Below are 19,031 nucleotides of genomic sequence, written 5' to 3'. Positions count from 1 at the left end.
AAGGAGATAAAGGATAGAAATTGATTGTTTACTCTTATTAGCATTAAGAGTTTTAAAAGATAGAGCAGTTGTTATTTATAGAAAATGGACAGTGAAATAGATTCATCCAATATTTTCTATTATAGCAAAAATACACGCGTTATGATTTTTTTTCTTAGCGGGGGGTATCAATTGTGAGCTTGCTCACAGTACCTCTAGTTTAGAAAAGTCGTATTTAAAAAAAATACTAATTGGGAAAATTTGCTAAGACCCACCTTTATAAAAACAATGAACAAGCTTTTTTCGTGATTCATGCGGGATTTGTTGGCCACATTTAAGAAAAATATATAACCCTCGGTAGCGGGTTATATAATTTGTTTCTTTCTACAATCAGCGCTAATTCATTTTATTGTTAATATTTACATTTTTTTCTTTTCACAAATTGTTAACTGATTGCATGTAAAAAGTTAGTAGAATTAACTAAATAACTGTTAATGTACATCAGTACGTTAGCTAAAATAAACAGCTTTATTGTCTTCGATTGGGAATTTGAGTCTGACATCTTCATGATTATTTCGTGCAGTCCGTGAATTTTCTTAAATTGATTAAGGTTGCGACCAATCGATAAACGGGGCCTGTAGATTTCAGTCCTGTTAGTTGCAACAGAGCTTTAAATTACAATTAATTCCTGTTAGAAATAGAGGGAATAATCCTTGGTTTGTGTATAAATAATGCAATGCATGTTTTCGTGATTAAAATTTTACAAGTTATTTTTAATTCTAAAAAATTATTTGTTCAGTGACAAAATTAAAATCAATGCATTACATTTAAAATTATTTTGTAAAAGGAATATTAAACAAACTATACCATGCATGAGCCAAGCTATACCATACATCACAACATTGGTTTTGTCTTCAAAATAAAACCAGAAATAATTTATCTGGTTCTCGTGCTCTCATAATAATTTTACGCTATTTCTATCCAGCTGCATTAGCAAAATATGACATTTGGTTGAACTCTTTGTGCAGTTCGAAACAAACACAGAGTATTAATATTAGTAGTAGGGGCATGGTCACGATATTAGTCCAATTTTATTTTTATGTTTTTATTATCTACAATGCTTTAGAAATGCATTTCTAATGATCAAATTATTTTTGAGAATCATTCGTAGAGTTATAAGCAAGATACAGGGGTCACAATTCTGTAACATGTAAACAAGGCTCGTGTCCTGTTTTTGTTTACATAGGTTCAATATACCAGTATAAAATCTCTTTCCAGCTTATTTGTCTATCTTTTTGTTTATTTTAAGCATAGATTAACAGTTTCTAACGTTTAACACATTCGTTTTAGGTTTAAAACTGAAATTTTTACTTCAACGTTCAAAATGTAAACAAACGCTTTGTTTACATAGCAAAAAATTTCAAGCTCTGTTACTTGCTTTTAACTCAACAAATGACACCAACATTTCGGTTGGTTGCCTATTAAAAATGCCTTTCTGATGTATCGTTAATATTAAAATCGGAAAAATAATTTTTGACCAAAATCGTGACTATGCCCCTATAAAGCTGAACATCGCTAGAAAATAGGCACCGTCACAAAAGTATATAAACCCTTCGAATACGTTACACCCGATCGCATACCTGAAACTAGTGCCCTTCGTGCAGTATTTCTTTCGTGGTCTTTGTCAATTTTTGAAAAAAAAGTGCATAAAATTTGATAATTTCATCGATTACGAGTAACATTGCGAGGCAAGATGTACGTTCTCACAGGTAAGACATCCAAAACGACATACTTTAAATTGTTAAGAGGTCTGTGGCTTATATAGGGGTTGTAGGGATAGCGGTAATATTAAACAGAGAAATGTGGCGGATATTGCCTATTTACAAATTTTCAGCTTTAAGTTTACAAGTAATGTAAATGTACCAACACTTGAAAAAGTTCTTGTCTCATATCTCGTTTCTAACTCATGAACAGGTCATGCACCTAAATAATGTGTTTAAGGTAAATGTAATTTCTCAATATTGCGCAAGTCATATTCAGAGGGGTATATTGTGTTTCAAATGGCAAGAATAAAATAATTCAAACCTAAATATTTACATGTCCCAGTGTCTTTGCCTGTGATAACACTACGTATCGAGTTTATACAATATAACTTATAACTTCAAATGACGCCAAATTGAGGCACCAGCGGGGTTTGCTTATTTATATCTTAATATTTAATCGTACGATAGCTTAAAAATATATTAATATAAGTAATGAGGAATTTTTCTCTGAATATTATGAGGTGATCATTTCGGTTGAGGCGTGATCAAATCTATCATAAAGCCCTTCGGGCTTTATTGGATTTGATCACGCCCCGACCAAAATTATCACCTCATAATACTCAAAGAGTGATTTCGTATTCCTTAAATAGACCGTAAATGTTTTTGAATTATTATGAATTCTTCACATTGATTTCCTTGCATACGCGCGTGATGTATTCAGAAAGTTGCTGTTAGTGTCAGGGCAAAATCACTAATAATTCTTTTAAATTTTGAAAACAAGCAAAATACCAGCAAATCAAAATTTATTGTTTTCTAAATTTCTTACAGCATTCCTTCACTTTTCTTCAGGGTTGGCCGGGAAATACCAGTGCTGGGAATTACCGGTGGTAAATACCGGTATTTCCCGTCCCGGTAAATACTACTGTTTTTAACTAAACTGGGAAATACTGGGAAATACAAATTTATAATCTTTATCTATTTATTTTGTTCAATGTAAAACTTATGTTTTGGATATTAGATATTAACAATAAGCATCAAAACACAATTTAGCATACTTTGCCATTTCACTGTTAGTTTATGAATCTTAAATTTACCAGATCACCTATTCCTAAAGACTTCTATAGCTGCTAATGTACAAATTTTAGTCCAGCTTTTTGAACTTCAAGTTTTGAGTTTTACAGATTTATAATTCAAAGCACAATAAAACTGTTATAATTACTGTAGGTGTTACAAGTAACAATTAAATAATCACACATGTTGTTTTAATAAATAATTGACACTTGACAGTTTTGTGCTCCTGTTTTGGGTAGATATATACTTTGAGTGGGGCTATTTGGCTTCTTCTTAGGTGTGTTGCATACTGAGGTAGTGACACAGTCACATTTTATTTTTTTACAATTTTCTTCCCCCATTTTCATAATTTCGCCAAATAACCCGAAAATGGAACTTTTGATATCATGTTTCTGATTACTGTATAGATGCACCTATACCTGACTAAAGTCTTAAAAACAAAATAACAATATGGTCAATAAATGAACCATGTTTGGAGTATTCATAAGAAGATAACCAATGCCTTACTGACCAGTCAAAACTTGTTAAAATCAAAGAACATTATAAAATGTCATAAAGCTGACAAGGTGTACTATTGTCTACATCCCTACAGATTTGATTAAGACTAATGTCTAAGTATGAAATACTATAATATGTAGTTGTACTTTATTTCCCAGTATTTCCCGGGAAATACCAGTAATTCCTGGGAATTACCAGTATTTCCCACCGTCCTGGGAAATATGTGTATTTCCCGCTCTTTTGCCAACCCTGCTTTACTTTCAATAGTGCTTAAGTCTTTTCTGGTGAAACATTATTTTTTGTATGAAGTTAACAGAATGAGTTTTTATTCCCAATCAAAAATGATTATTATAATAATCATTTCACAAATAACACATGTACCTATATTATGTAAATGTGTATTTAAAAGTGAAAAGTGTACACTTTAAGATGATGTTTACAGTGATTTTGACTGCTTTAATGGTCTTGTGAACCTAATAGAGGAAACATTTTATCAGCATCGTATGGGTTTCCCTGACGTCCTTGATCACTCATGAATGGATATCCCATGTGGAAGAATACTTCACCCCTCGTCGTCAGAGTTTACAGGTATAATGTTGGCGGTCGTTACTTTCCGAAGGTTTGGACACTGAGTCTGTATCGACCTTCACACGCGTCCCGTCCAGGTAAATCAGAGTAAGACTGTTGGATCGCAGGCCCGATACTCCTACAACGGATACACACATGTTATAATTCTGTATTTAAGTACCTCTATTGGATAAAGATGCACTACAAATTCAGATGTCTGATACAGGTTTATCGGGCAAGGATCGAAGGTCAAACAACGTTTGATAGATAAAGATATATAATCAATAGATAAAGACTACGTGAATTACCTCTGTTAGAAACTAATGTTCTACACAGGTTAAGTTTTGACAAGTCGTGGCAGCTGTCCAGAGCACCTTTACACGAAAACTCAGTAGTTATACTGAAAATAATGACATTTGCTTTAAAATTTAATCCATATACATGTACCAAAACTTTGGTTTTTGTCCACGGCAATGTATCTGTGAATCAATGAGTCAAGTTCTCTTAGTTTTATTGATTTTATGTCTGTTTATTGTTTTCCGATTGTTGTTGTTCTGACAATAGTAACATTAAGACTTGTTTTTATTTGACTAAGAAAGAGTAAGTTTTAATTATTTTCATTATGATGACAATGGGGACCTACCCTGTGCTTGCTAGACTAAGTTCAACAAGGCCTTAGAAACCTAAAAAAAAAACAGAATTCAAAATACACCATGTGAGACATTTAAGAATACTGTGGAATCATTTAATTCCGTGAGGACCAATTTTCGTGGATTGTGAGTTTTCTGCTTGCTCGTGGGGATCTAATTTCGCGGATGAGTCAGTTTTTAATTTCAGTAGGTAAACCAAACCTTTTATAATACGTTTTCGTTGAAGATGTAAAATCGTGGGTGAAGGCTACCCACGATTACCACGAAAATTGTGCCACCACGAATTCTAATGATTCCACAGTAGTTTATTAAGCTATTAATAAGCTTAGTTTATTTTTTCATAAAGAAAACTTATAGTAATCAAATAATTGATTTATAAACACTCTCCTCCCCATCAAAGTTAAAGAAGTTAAAAACAATTAATGAAAAACTAAAATGAAAAATGACAATAACAAACTGTCAGCCATCTCAAAAATCTTAAAAATGAAATACAAATTCAAAGCAGAGCAATACATACCTTTAAAAAGATAGAAGTAGGATCAGGTGCCTAGGAGGAGTGAGCATCCTCTGTGTGCTCTTTGTCGTAATCGGGAAAAAACCCAGAAAAGTCCGTAGACAATAAGGCGATTAATTATGGTCTTACAAATAGTACGAAAAACGTCAGTCAGTTTGCGACCTAGTGGAAGACTGTATTTGCTGACAAGGCCGTTGTATCGACCATTGAACTTACGAAAAGATGATTTCAATCGAGACTGTTGATAATCCTGTTTTAACGACCTGTTTGTCAGGAGCTTGCTTCGCCTTAGAAACTGTTCATACGAAGAGCATGCACTTGTGTATCAAATTAACTGAAAAACAAAAACACCATATGCAGGTGATGAAGGTATATTCCTACATATGTAAGACAAATTGGCTATAGAAAAATTGAAGTCATCGCGTTTATCATAAAGTTTTGTTGTTAGGTTACCATTAATGTCCATTTCCAGTAAAATATCCAAATATGATACAGATGACGCAGACTCTGTGGTATTTTTTATTTCAAGTTCACTCGGATATATCGAGTCGACGTGAGTATGAAAATAACAATCGTTCAGTGATAATACATCGTCTATATACCTGAATATTGAGTTGAATGCCACAGCGAGTGATTTATATTTTTCATTTACAAGTTTAGTTCTGCTTCATAAGAATACAAAAATAGGTCTGCTAACAATGGAGCACAATTAGTACCCATGGGGAATCCAACAGACTGTTGGAAGACTTGATTTCCAAAAACTACATGGATGTTGTTTATCAGAAACTCAAGCATTTTTTTAATGTCAACATCACAGTACTTGTGAGTGCAATCAGAATAGTTTCTAACAAAATAAATTTAAAGATTTCCAATGACAAGATAAGCATTTTTACGACTTATATTTTATTGAAGAAACAACTGTCGATGATATAAAAAGGCTAAATTAAAAAAAAAATCGCACGGTTTGAAGTTATTGATTTTGGTAAGTTTTGTGACCTCAAGGTTTCTAATAATTCTTAAGAGTTTTTTAGCATCCACATCTGATTTACACCGCTTCTAGAGTATATTGCTGTATAGTACTCAATGGCATGAAGTTTCTCCTTCACTAATGTAAGAATTTTAGTAAGGAGCAAAGAGAGAGGTTTGGTGGTACATTTACTAGAACCTGTTTTATTACTCTGTTTGGAAGGACTTTGGTGAAGCTTTTGAATCCAGTACAAATAAGGTAACTCACATTCATTTTGTTTTTTGGGATATTAAAGGTATCCAAAACCTATTTATGATTTTGAAGTATTTCCTGCTTGATAAAGCTGCTATGGGTGTAAGTAGGATTACAATTTCTAGAATTGAAACCTAGTTCTTTGAAAATGCAATAGATATAATGTACTTTACAAACAATGACAATGTTGTTACTTGCCTTATCAGCAGGGACCAGTACATACTCATCATGCAATCTATCTAGTTCTTTTCTTTTCTCACTTCTGCTTTATTTAAAACAGAAGACTAGATGGTTTTCATTTTGCCTCTCAGTCGTTTAATACGAGAGTTTAATAAACATCCGATGATTTTAACCCACTCTGACAAGGTATCAAGGTCTTCTTTTTCAGATTTTGCCCATCGCTTGGTGTAATATTCAACAGAGTTCATATGCACAATAAAACTTATTACTTACGACCAAATTAATAAATGCTAATAAATCACGAACTAATTCATGTTATATTCCAATGGCTATACAATATAATTTAAAAAAACAAACAAAAGAGTTGTCAATTGTTTGATTTAAGTTTTGTTCATTAAATACCATTCCATTAGGCTGGTTATACATGTATTCTGACTTTGTCGTAAGTTATTTTGAAAAACCCAGTTGGTTCACAATGTTAACTTAAGGTAATTTTTTGTAGATTTTACAGATTTAATGCATCTTCTATCATACAATCATTACGCACAGTCATTATAAAACTCTTACAAGACCTATTTCAATAAAGAGTACTGCGCCCTTTCCCCCCTTGCCTACCTACGTTTTTATTTTACTAATATGCTGCATTCCCTTCGTCTAACTACGTTTTTATTTTCCCATTATGCTGCATCCCCTCGCCTAACTACGTTTTTATTTTCCCATTATGCTGCATCCCTCGTCTAACTGCGTTGTTAACAGACCTATTTCTAAATTCATATGAAGCAGTATTTATTCAAAGACGTATAGTTACATAATTACTTTTTATAAATTATAAAGGAAAAATATCTGGTACATTTTAAACACGTTTATGTAAAAACAAATATAAATACATGATTTCATTCCATCAACATCGTTATCAAAAATTAACTTTAAGTTTGATGAAGCAAACTTCTTTCTTCAAATATTTTTTTTAATTATGCACAATGGTAACACTGAGGAATTAGGAAAAAATAGTTGTTACATGTACGGTGCTGTTTTAATTTGTCTTTTGTTTTTAGTTATCCTGTACTGGACCTCTGATTCAATAACCCTTTTTGGTACCCCTCGATACCTGTATATATCCACCTGCGATTAGGTTTTGGGCTCTCTTTGGTAAAATCTACCTGCACGATCTTCCTGCTTATCATCAGTTACTGTAGTTCCAATTATCGTTACACTTTAAATTCGACACAGCTTCCCAGGTGAGTAAACCGGGTATTATTATTTGTTCATTCTCATTCTGTTTGTTAATTAAATGGTTCTGGGATAACTTTGTTCTTTAAATGTGTTTTATTTTTAATTTGTATTGTGTGAATGTTCCTATCGTATGTTGAGTAGAGTACATGTAATAACGGCACTTACATCGGTAATTGTTAAAATTATCTTATTGTTGTTGATATTTCCTTTTTATTTAGTCTATAACTGAATAACAGTTAAATATTTCGGATAAATAATAAAAACAGTTATAAATGCCACATTTGTACATCATCCCCTATTTAACCGTATATAATTCTATCTTATGACACCTTTACTCGGACCTGATCAAGGGTTTATATGGGTTGGAAAACAAACTTTGATACGATAACATATTTTGAGCTCGACTTGCAAAGTTATTTATATCCATAAATACACTTATCTTTATTAATGTGCGTCTCATGTTTAGGTTGTCAAACATATATGCAGCTACCTGCGATCTTAAAGTAATGCACGTTTATCAGACTAAAATGTGTAACATATTTTGCACGACAGAATGGACAAGTTTCACAATGGTTGTCTCGTAGTTGTGAAAACCTTGTTATATTCCATTTAGTTATCAAAGTTTGATCCACTGCATTTCTATATTAAACGTGAACACAGCTATTTTGAATGTCGATATAATCGATGTGTTTATATTGCAATTTAAAACAAAATAATATCTCAAAAACTTATCGTTAATGTAGAAGTAAGAACTATACATGTGCGACCATAGTGCAAAAGCTATATGTACTGCTAACTATTTAGCCCGAGTTTTTTTTCAATATACCACATGGTGTTTTATTTAGAGTATGAAGATCAGCAACGTAGATTGTAAAGGTTCGGGTTTTTTTATTTTTAAAACTTAGTGACAGAAATTTAATAGAATTTTCTTTACAAAAATGTGTTTACTTGTTCGTTTAACAAAGTAACAGAGAGATTAATAAAATCAATTTGATAAAATTCATAATAATAGTATACCAAAGAAAAAAAAAATGAAGATTTCGCGCAACTACAGAAAGTGTGTATGAAAAGCAGATCGAGTTTTTAAACTAATGAACGCAAATGAAAACTGATTAGAAAATTCCTCGTTCTTTTTTCAGAATATCTTTAAAAACAATTCAGGTGTCTATTCATTAACCTCCACTGCCAAAAAGCCCATTAACTCTGATTAAGGTGGATGAATATGGATCCAACGACATGGGCCCAGGATGTGTTACGATGTCGTCTCTGCAAAACGCCGGGCCCACCTCTTTACTGCGATATTTGTCACATACATTTATGTACAACATGCGGGGGAGAACATATCTTAGATGAAACAAAGGAGCACAAGGTGATGCCGTTTAAAATGCGGGCATCTTCTACTATATGTACTAAACATTCCTCGAAAATATGTGAACTTTATTGCGAACAATGCGATAGTGCTCTCTGTGTACAGTGTGTTGCTTCTAAAGAGCACAAAGGTCATGAGTTTGTTGACATGGCAAACGTACTCAACCGGCAAAAAGAAGTCCTAGAGAGAGATTTACACGAACTGGAAAAATATATTTATCCGAGATATCAAAATACGGCCGCTACTCTCCTTTTTCAGAAAGCTGATCTAAATGGAAACTCTAAGAAACTGACAAGTGCTATTGACAAACATGGAGCAGATTTGCACAGAGAAATAGACAGCATTATCAAGGAAATGAAATCTTATCTTGATGAAATGAACTCCAAACACCTTGCTGTCTTAGAAAAACAGGAATACGAAGTCACATGCGCCATTTCGGAAATCACACAGAGCATTGCTGATCTGAAGAAGTTACTGGACTCCAATGATGTCAGCCGAGTCCCAGCTTACAAATCAAGGAATGCTGAGTTTAGCAAATTGCCTCCTAAACTTACAGTTTCCTTACCAAGATTTAACCCAAAGACGATTAATAACGACCTGCTATATGAACAATTTGGTACTTTGTCTTGGCTCTCTGTAAAAACAGAAGAGCCAGAAGAGCTTTACGTCACAAAAGATTTGCCCGTTGCTGAGCCCCCTCCCTCGGCCAGACAGTTTATTGATGTACCAAGGATCATCACGGAAATAAAAACTGAGTATGGACAATACCAACTACGCAGTGTGTCATGTCAGAGTGATGAGGAGATATGGACGTGTGGTGCTCATGACAAAATCATGAGACTCTACAACATTCAGGGGGAATTAGTAAAGTCAGTCCAAACCAAGTCAAGGAACGGACCAACAGACATAGCGGTGACACCAAGCGGACATCTTGTTTATACCGATCAGAAAGATAGAACTGTAAACACAGTGAAGGATAAAAAGATAAAGAATATAATCAAACTACGGGGTTGGAGTCCTGTCAATATATGTAGTACCTCCTCTGGTGACTTCCTGGTTGTCATTGTAAGCGACGATTGGAGTCAAACAAAAGTTATGTGTTACTTCGGCTCCAAAGAGAAACAATGTATACAGTACAATGACAATGGACAGCCTCTTTATTCACCCGGAAGCTCTTTAAAATACGTCTGTGAGAACAGGAATCTTGATGTATGTGTATCTGACATTGACGCCCATGCAGTAGTGGTAGTAAATCAGGTTGGAAAATTCCGATTCTCATATATTGGATGTACCACTACTACCGCGCGACCATTCAATCCACGTGGCATTACTACAGACAGCCAGAGTCGAATCTTGATCGCTGACTGGGACAATCGTATCCACATTATTGATGAGGACGGACAATTTCTTCGTTACATTGATAACTGTAAATTGCAGAGTCCGTACGGTTTATGTGTTGATACAAGTGATAACCTCTTTGTGGCTGAGAATGACACCGGAAAAGTAAAGAAAATCAAATACCTTGTGTAACCATATTTCTAAAGAAAGCTGCACAGAATGATAATGTAATCCCACAAATAGAGTCTGTCTGCCTTACATTTTTAGACAAATCAAGTAAGGCATTTTTGTCTCAATCTGCGTAATGTGAGAAAAAAATCTAAAAAGAATTCCAGCAGTATTACATTGTATGACAGGCAGATTTTTCTACAAGAGGAAGCAAGTCACGTTTTCTTCAATGTACTGTGGCTTACATGTCTGCAGGTTTTCTGAACTATCTCCTATATTAACCTTTTTGGAAAAGAATTGCCTGCCAGAAAACGTCTAAACCCGGTTTTATATAGCGCGTTTTATATTGTGCTTTTCCCCACCTCGCCATTTCTCCCTCCGGAAAAATGGCAACATAGTAGCCCCCCCCCCCCGAAAAAAAAATGCTATACAGCAGATTCTCCCACGGAAAGCTAAATATATCGTTTATTATCACCTTTTTATAGCCAGATTACCCTCACGGAAAACAAACATGTTGTAGATTTTTCCCGCTTTTTAAAATTGCGGTTATGTTTATGGCGGACTATTTGTGGTAATATAATGAAATATCCGAGATGATATTGGTTACTTATAATAAAGAGAGTAATAGATGGATTCATTTAACAATAGAATAAACTACATGTTTTTACCACAGATATGAGCAAATGTACGCGCCTTCATTACATGTACATTGTATTAACATATGGAGGGTTATCGTGTTCAAAAATCTAGACATGTAAACTTGTAAATGTGAATATCCAATCGTGTTGGTGTGTGAACCTGAGTATAAAAATGTGTAGTTCTCATCGTGTAACCTTAAAACTCGGGTATAAACACCTGTAAGCTTTGACTTAGTTCCTTCGTATGATGCTCATTTTGCAGCTTGGGTGTTTTCATAAGTTAATTGAACTTTCAACTATGCACACTTTCAATCCGTAGTTTCTGCATTTGTATCATCAAAATCGGCAATAGCACATCGGACATGATATAAATTAACATATGCAAAGCTACAGGTTTGTCGAATTTTGACATGACCATATATGGCAACTGCCTTGCTGCGGGAGAAGGCATGCCGCCTTAATCGCCGGAATGGACGAAAATAAACATACAAATATATATTATTCAGCTCATCTGTTTCATTAAGTTTTAAAGTTTGTATGGAAGATTATTTAATACTGTTTTTCATAACAAAAAAAACTATGCAGCTTGAGTAATTGTGACGATTTTATACTATAATTTCAAATGTCAAAAAATATATACATATCTATATGAAACACGAAATTGGCCCCCTAAAATGAACATCATCAATATATTGTAAGTCTTTGTTTTCTTTGCATAGATATATACATGTGATGTTTTTACATAATGTTCATTTTGATTCAACTGCTTACAGTTTAGAAATATGACATCTTAAAAACAAACTTTTCCTACCATTTTTGCATTTTTAGCATAAAACAGCTTGTTTTAAAGAAGTTTTTCTTTCAAAAAACACAGAGCGCATGCTTGAAATTTTTTTTTAATCAGATATGTATTTAGCCAAGGCTAATAAGTGACAAAAAATGTTCATTGTTTAAGCATGCGCAATATATTTCCCATATATAAAAATATAAGAAAAATGTCAATTTGGATTGAATTATAAAAATAGCGTCACTTCTGACGTCATATACTGCCAGTGAGTGCCAAAAAATAAATACATAAGTGAAAAATATATTTTACATCAACTCTTCTAAAATATAACATAGCATTGTATTGTACCTGATACACTTTAAAAAATGGTGAATAATGGGGGCCAAATTTAACTCATATCATATATAGTTCTTAAGTAAAAGAAATCTTGCTTGACTTTATGCATCAATTGTTTATTCTTTACTGTTTATTATGTTAAATCAAAATAAGCGCGACATTTCAAAACAAATATTTCAATCTCCGTTATCTACCGAGCTCATTCTGGAAATCACGAGCTCTCATGCTCAACTGTACACCCGAAACCATTACAGTCATCCCTAACTTTCAAGCATCAATATAAAAGATGTTGTTTTATTGATAGCTATTTAAAAATGCAGATAACCTGACTGCAATCTTTGTTTCAAAGTGAATGGTGTGTTATGGTTCAGTTATCGTTCATAGCTGTGTATTCCAAATGGTTTTTAATATTAAGTGTTTTGATTAACTTAAATCTATACATGTTTGTATACATGGATGTCCCTCATGGAGCATGTCGCGAACACCATTTTTAATATGTAAGATATACATATGATTTTGTTTTGATGTTTTGTATTTTTTTTGGTAGTTGAATAAAGGTAATTATAACATAAAGTTAATAAATGTAATAATGTATTTTGCACTAAGTTTTATTCTGAAATGGTCATATTACAGATTTGAAGAATAAGTAAAGAATACCAAATTTATAGCATATATGGTGTCCTAAATATTTTAATGTGGTTTATAGTCTGTCCCAGGTTGTCGATTCCGGGATATTTTGACAATTTTTAATAAATGTCAGAGAATTGTTTAGTAAAATGAATAAAATTCGAAAATTTCCAAAGAAAAAAACTGTTAACTGACCGCATAAATGTTCCCTTAGTTATGTATGAGCCGATTTTCAAAGTCTACGGGACTTCGGCCAAGCGTACGAGGGAGTAGTTATTATTTTTGATGCGCTTCAAATTAAATCGAAAAAAAAATAAAACTGAATATTTAATTTAATCTGTGCAATTATAAATGACAATTTAGCTATTTAGCGAGACTGTAAGTTATCCTTCCGTAAAGTTTAAGTCAGGAAAAGAAATATCCGAGTGTGATGCAGTTAAACAAACGATGACCTACATACGTAACTATAAGTTACGATGCGCTGACATATTTTAAGCATGATAGGTGACTGTTGGAACTGTAAACGTTGCAATGACAGTGCAACTGGAAAGCTTTTTACATAGGTATGTTAATGTTTTGTTCTATGTATCATAAATGGTTTAATAATGAGAGCAGTCATAATACTTCAGCTGTAACTTGTTTATAAATGAATCTGCAGTGCAAAAGCCAAAGTCCCTTGTGAAATTTTGTTGAACAGTACCGCTAAATTAATCACTTAATATATTAAATGAAATACATTGAAAGCCTCACAAACTTGACAATAACCTACTGTTATTTTGACATTGAAAGTAGGGGTGGGAAAACATTCAAAGAACCAGCATTATAAATGAGCATTCTTCTTGTGATTTTATTCATTGCTTTTTTCTAATCACAGCTTAAAATTTTAATAGTTTATTGATCAATTAGTTCAATTTTTAAACATGTATTTTACCTTACTTTAGAAATCTAAAAATAGAATTGAATTGTATTAATTTATTTTAATTTTATACTGTTATTACTGGTTAACCAGGACAATATATTGATATCGGTTCATTTCTGTGGGAGTGTACACGTTTAGGAAGTTATGAAAGGGCTTCTTGTAATGCACTAACTGATACATGCAGTGCGTAAAGATAATTCCACATAGAATTCCCAAATGTTTTTATTCATTTTATAAAGATGAAGCTCTTTGACCTTATTTTTGTTGTTTGTTTCAAAACTGTGCCCCTCTCTATATTTAGATGCATTACGAGACTCAGGTAACCGATCGATAGCAGAGTCGCTATATAGCTGTATTTAGGCCGTCGCCTAGACGACAGTGCATGTGCTTGTAGAGCTGGACGTACACGTTTAATGCACCACTGTTTAACTAGCTGTAACGAAGACGTGTTCCAATGCATGGTTTTCTACAATACACGGCCGTCATATAAAGCAAAATATACGCTGGCAATTTAAACGAACACGGGCTTGCTTCCGATAGAAAATTTCTTTTAAAGGAAGTGAACATGAACAAATTAATTGTTGCTTAATGAATTTTAAAAGCCTTTTGAAACTTAAAAATGAGGTCTGTAACCTTTTTGTTTATTTCTATATAGATATTTTATCAATTTAACACTCTCAGTGAAAGGTTTATGGAGGTAATCCATTTTTCCCCAGCATGCATCTGTTCTCTGTAGTAGTTACCCCATATAATATTGCTGGTTATACATGTGCAGATACCCGATGGGCGTGGTCATAAATACACGAGGGAGCGTATAGTTAACTTTTCAGACTGCCTGTTATTATAAATTTTCGATTTTGTTTGTTAATAATAATTCAACATCAATTATCAATTAACAATGTACACTCTAGTACGCTAGTACAAAATCTTGTTGCGATGACCCCCCCCCCCCCCCCCCCGGCCATTATACCTATGTTTAAATCAGGATTACTCACGTGCTTGCATGTGCAGAAGACAATCTGGAACTTAACTGTTGACTATATGTTACCGATACCATCTCTTTGGAAATGTATTTCTCCTTTAATTCTTTATTGACTAAAAGAGCCATGTGGTTCAAAGGCATATAATACATACAATTAACAGGAGAATGGCGGGGGATTCTACATGGTATACATATCAAATGGTGTACAATATTATTAATATATAATAGATATGTAAATATACGTAAGACAGATAACATCATAAGGAATTAACATATTAATTTTTCTCTCAGCTTCGAAGCTTTCAATAAATACTGGCAAAGTTTCTGAATAGATTTTAAGTTATCATAACTAATCAACTGTATAAATTTAAAAAAGGAAGGTTTCTTATAGTAGTAAGGTTTTATGTATTTGTCTCGAATATTCGAAAAAGCAGGACAGATCAGAACAAAATGAAATTCGTCCTCTATCCCTTGATAAATACACAAAGTACATTTACGGTCATTTCTAGGTATGTTTTTATACCTTCCGTTTTCAACGTTTTAGGAATGCGCTGATATTCTATATTTACATAACAGAACCTTTTCTTTATGTGACAACCATTTCAAAAGATATTTCTGTAAACAAAAATGTGAAGCTATTTCCTTGTACACAATACATTTTGAAGAATTTTCAAAAACACTGTAACAATTCTGTATGAACGCGTCCTTAAGGCGCTGTTCAACTAGTAGAACAAATTGTTGAACATTAGTAACTTCTTCTTGTTCCCAAAAATTTCCAAGTCCCAGACAATAAAGTTCATTTTTAACTAGGCTTACCCAATTTTTACATTTTTGCTGTTGTTTTTCATATTCAAATAACAATTTCTTATAACAGTTCTGAAGTAAACAATTATTTGTTGTCAGCAAGCTACACCAGTATTTCAAAATACGAAGTTTTCTTTGTACATACATAGGGTATCTACCAAATTCAAAGTAAACCATAAAATTATTGGTAGATTTTCGAAGCGACATAATTCTTTTCAAAAATCAGTATGTGGGGCTTTATGAAAACCCCAAGTTTTACACCCATAGTTCAGAACAGAACTAATATAAGAGCGTGGTTTCAACATTTATACTATTTTCTTTAACCTTTATCAACAGTAAAACAGTGAGACATTGTTTTGCTTGTATTGTAATTGAGTTTCGAGTAGAGTCAAATTTGCCATTATACTTGAAATTAACACCCAGATAAGTAAATACGTCAAAAATTTCGAGCTCTGTGTTATCATAAGAACATCTTTCAGAGCTTTTTATTTTACCACCATTTCGAAAAACAACCATTTTTGTTTTGCTAACATTTACCTCTAGCTTCCATCTATCTGTATACGCTTTTAGTGTATCTAACATTTTTGAAGCCCTTCTATAACAATACAAACGTTTTTTGTAATTCAGAGTTTTGCTAATTAATGAGTGTAAAAAAATATCTCGTGTCCCTGATCCAGGTTTAAACCCAAACTGTGAGTCACTTACTATATTATTTTCTGCACTCCACAACAACAGACGTTTATTCAAGATAGATGTGAATAATTTTGAAATATGACTTAATAAAATTATCCCCCGATAATTATCTGGGTTATTTACATCACCTTTTTATGAAAACGGACTATTATTCCTTGTGACCAAACAGTTGGGTAACAACCGGCATTCAAAATGGCATTGAACAGTTTTGTTAAAAGAGGTGAAAATACACTTGAAAAGCTTTTGAAATATTTATTAAGTACATTATCAAAACATGCAGACTTATCTAATTTAATTTTGAATTAGCAATTCCTCTGTTTATTTTATCAATTGTAAATGGAGTCAAGTTCTGAAAATATTGGAGGTTTGGATAATTCGGGTACGGGGTCTTCATAATCAATTTTGTTGATCGCAATATTTTTGAAGTGTTCATAAAAGTCTAATGTCGAGAGCGTTGTTTTATTCCTCTTTTTCGCACCTTTAAAGGGGCATGGTCACGCTTTTGGTCAAATTTTAATTTTCTGTTAATATTATTTACAATGCTTTAGGAATGCATTTCTAATGATCAAATAAAATTTAGGTGCCAGTCAATGAGTTTTAAGCAAGATACAGGGCTCAGAATTCTTCGTCATGTAAACAAGGCTCGTGTCCTGTTTTTGTTTACATAGGTTCAATATACCAGTAAAAAATCTTTTTCAAGCTGATAAGTCTATCTTTTTATTCATTTTAAGCACAAATTTAAGCACAAAGTTCCAAACTGTTTAACACATTCATTTGAGGTCTAAAACTTGTTTTACATAGCGAAGAATTGTAAGCTCTGTAATTCACTTTTAGCTCAACAAATGACACTCAAATTTTGATTGCCTATTATTAATGTCTTACTGAATTATTGTAAACATTAAAATCGAAAAATAATGTTTGACCAAAATCGTGACCATGCCCCTTTAAATACACGGAAGAATGATTTTGGGTTGGATAGGCGGAGTAACTCCAGTTGATTTCTCTCATGTCTTTGGTATGAGTTTCGATAGTTTTGTATTTCTTTTTGGCAGCAACGAGTTTATCATTATTTTCCGGTGTTCTAGATGTGTTGAATGTTGACAAAGAGTTTCTATATTCCTGATATAGGGCCTTGCATCGATCATCGAACCATAGTTTGTTTTCTGAGTTGGTGTTTTGTTTGGAACCGCGTACGCTGTTTTGGTTATATGTTATTTCCTTTTCACGGAACTCACTAAAGGTGTCTTAGTTGTATCGATCGGTCACCTGAGTTACTGTAGTGTGGCTTCTGCAATGTATATTCATATACATTTTAATTACAGGGCTATAGATGAAATATTTGTTAATATTCAGGGATTGTTTAATCCAATATTGACTAAAATCTAAAAATAGATTTTAAAAAATGTGCATAACATATAGTGAAAAATTGAACAAATCTGAAGTACAAAAAAACCTAGACAGGTGTAATACATGTATATTCATGCTAAGTATCCATTTGAAAATAAATAAGAGTTATTGGTCAGCATAAACAATTTAAAATCTGACTTCTATAACAAAATCTTCAAAAAATATCAAGGGTTTTAGAGGTTATCTAGGTCGCAAGTTTACTTGGACCGTGATACCGATCTTGACATGTTAAATGCAATCAAAAGATTAAAACTCGTTTCTTTTTTGTTAACCTGATTAATATTGCAAAATTTCAAAATAAATACAATGAACCTTAGCAGTTTCGTGAGCGATATTTTATTATAATCTTAGTTCTTAGCTATCTTTTTATGCGACGCATCTCATGTATAATAATAAATGTTTTTGGTGGACTAAATTAATTCACATATCAATACAATTATCAAAAATATATTTAATGAGGAACATAATGCTTTGCCAGTAGATTTAAGTTACTAGTATTTAATGTAGGGCTCATGATATTGTCAAGTATTGTTGTGCAACTTATATCAGTTTTATTATACATTATCTAAAGATCACGTCACGAGCAGAACCAGAAAGTAAAACAAACAAAATACCGTGTTGGATTGTGGAGATATGCAGTTTCATTAATTAAGGAATAACAGGTTTGTTTGAGAAAAAACAAAAAACAAAAAGCCGACAGTTGTAGATATATTATTGAAAGAATACTCTATTCTATTTCTGACTGTATATTTTATTGAAGAAAACTACATTTTTTATCTATAACAAAGTAATATTTTGAATAAAAATGATAAAAATCGACCCCCAAAAATGTGGACAACATAGAAAGTATGTTTTGTGCATTTTTATAAATTGTTAATACACTCGAAAATTATTGACTGAAAAAAAAGTCATTCATGTCATTACCATACTAATTTATTTCAGAACTCTAGTTGTCCTATCATGGACCCCGTGGGTAATTGGGCCCAGGATGTGTTGCGGTGTGATCTCTGTAAGACTCCGGGCCCTCCTATGTACTGTGACATTTGTGATATACATCTGAGTACATCTTGTGTTAAAGAGCATCAATTCGATGATTCCACAGAACATAAAGTGGTGCCAATTAAATTGCAGGGGTCAACTTATTTATGCCCTATTCACTCCTTAAAAATTTGTGAACAGTATTGTCAGCAATGCAACGTTCCTAATTGCGTGCTGTGTGTTTCTTCTAAGGAACACAAAGGTCATGAACTTAATGACATTTTGGAAACAATAGTAAACAAGAAAATTGC

The 19,031-nt window shown here is 32.9% G+C and overlaps 1 protein-coding gene across 1 annotated transcript; it reads left to right on the top strand.

Annotated features, from left to right (window-relative positions):
• The first annotated feature begins 7,542 nt into the window (after window positions 1-7,542).
• LOC136272277 (tripartite motif-containing protein 2-like) lies at window positions 7,543-10,948 on the top strand. Its single transcript, XM_066073615.1, has 2 exons — window positions 7,543-7,679; window positions 8,814-10,948. The coding sequence occupies exon 2, from the start codon at window positions 8,891-8,893 to the stop codon at window positions 10,571-10,573; it is 1,683 nt and encodes a 560-aa protein (XP_065929687.1). The 5' UTR covers window positions 7,543-7,679; window positions 8,814-8,890; the 3' UTR covers window positions 10,574-10,948.
• The last annotated feature ends 8,083 nt before the right edge of the window (window positions 10,949-19,031 follow it).

The sequence above is a fragment of the Magallana gigas genome, chromosome 10 (assembly GCF_963853765.1).
Source record: "Magallana gigas chromosome 10, xbMagGiga1.1, whole genome shotgun sequence".
Lineage (NCBI taxonomy): Eukaryota > Metazoa > Mollusca > Bivalvia > Ostreida > Ostreidae > Magallana > Magallana gigas.
This window is presented reverse-complemented; position numbering and strand designations above follow the sequence as displayed.

Coding starts and splice junctions, on each gene's coding strand:
- LOC136272277 (XM_066073615.1), top strand. CDS start 8,891: ATGAATATGGATCCAACGACATGGGCCCAGGATGTGTTACGATGTCGT.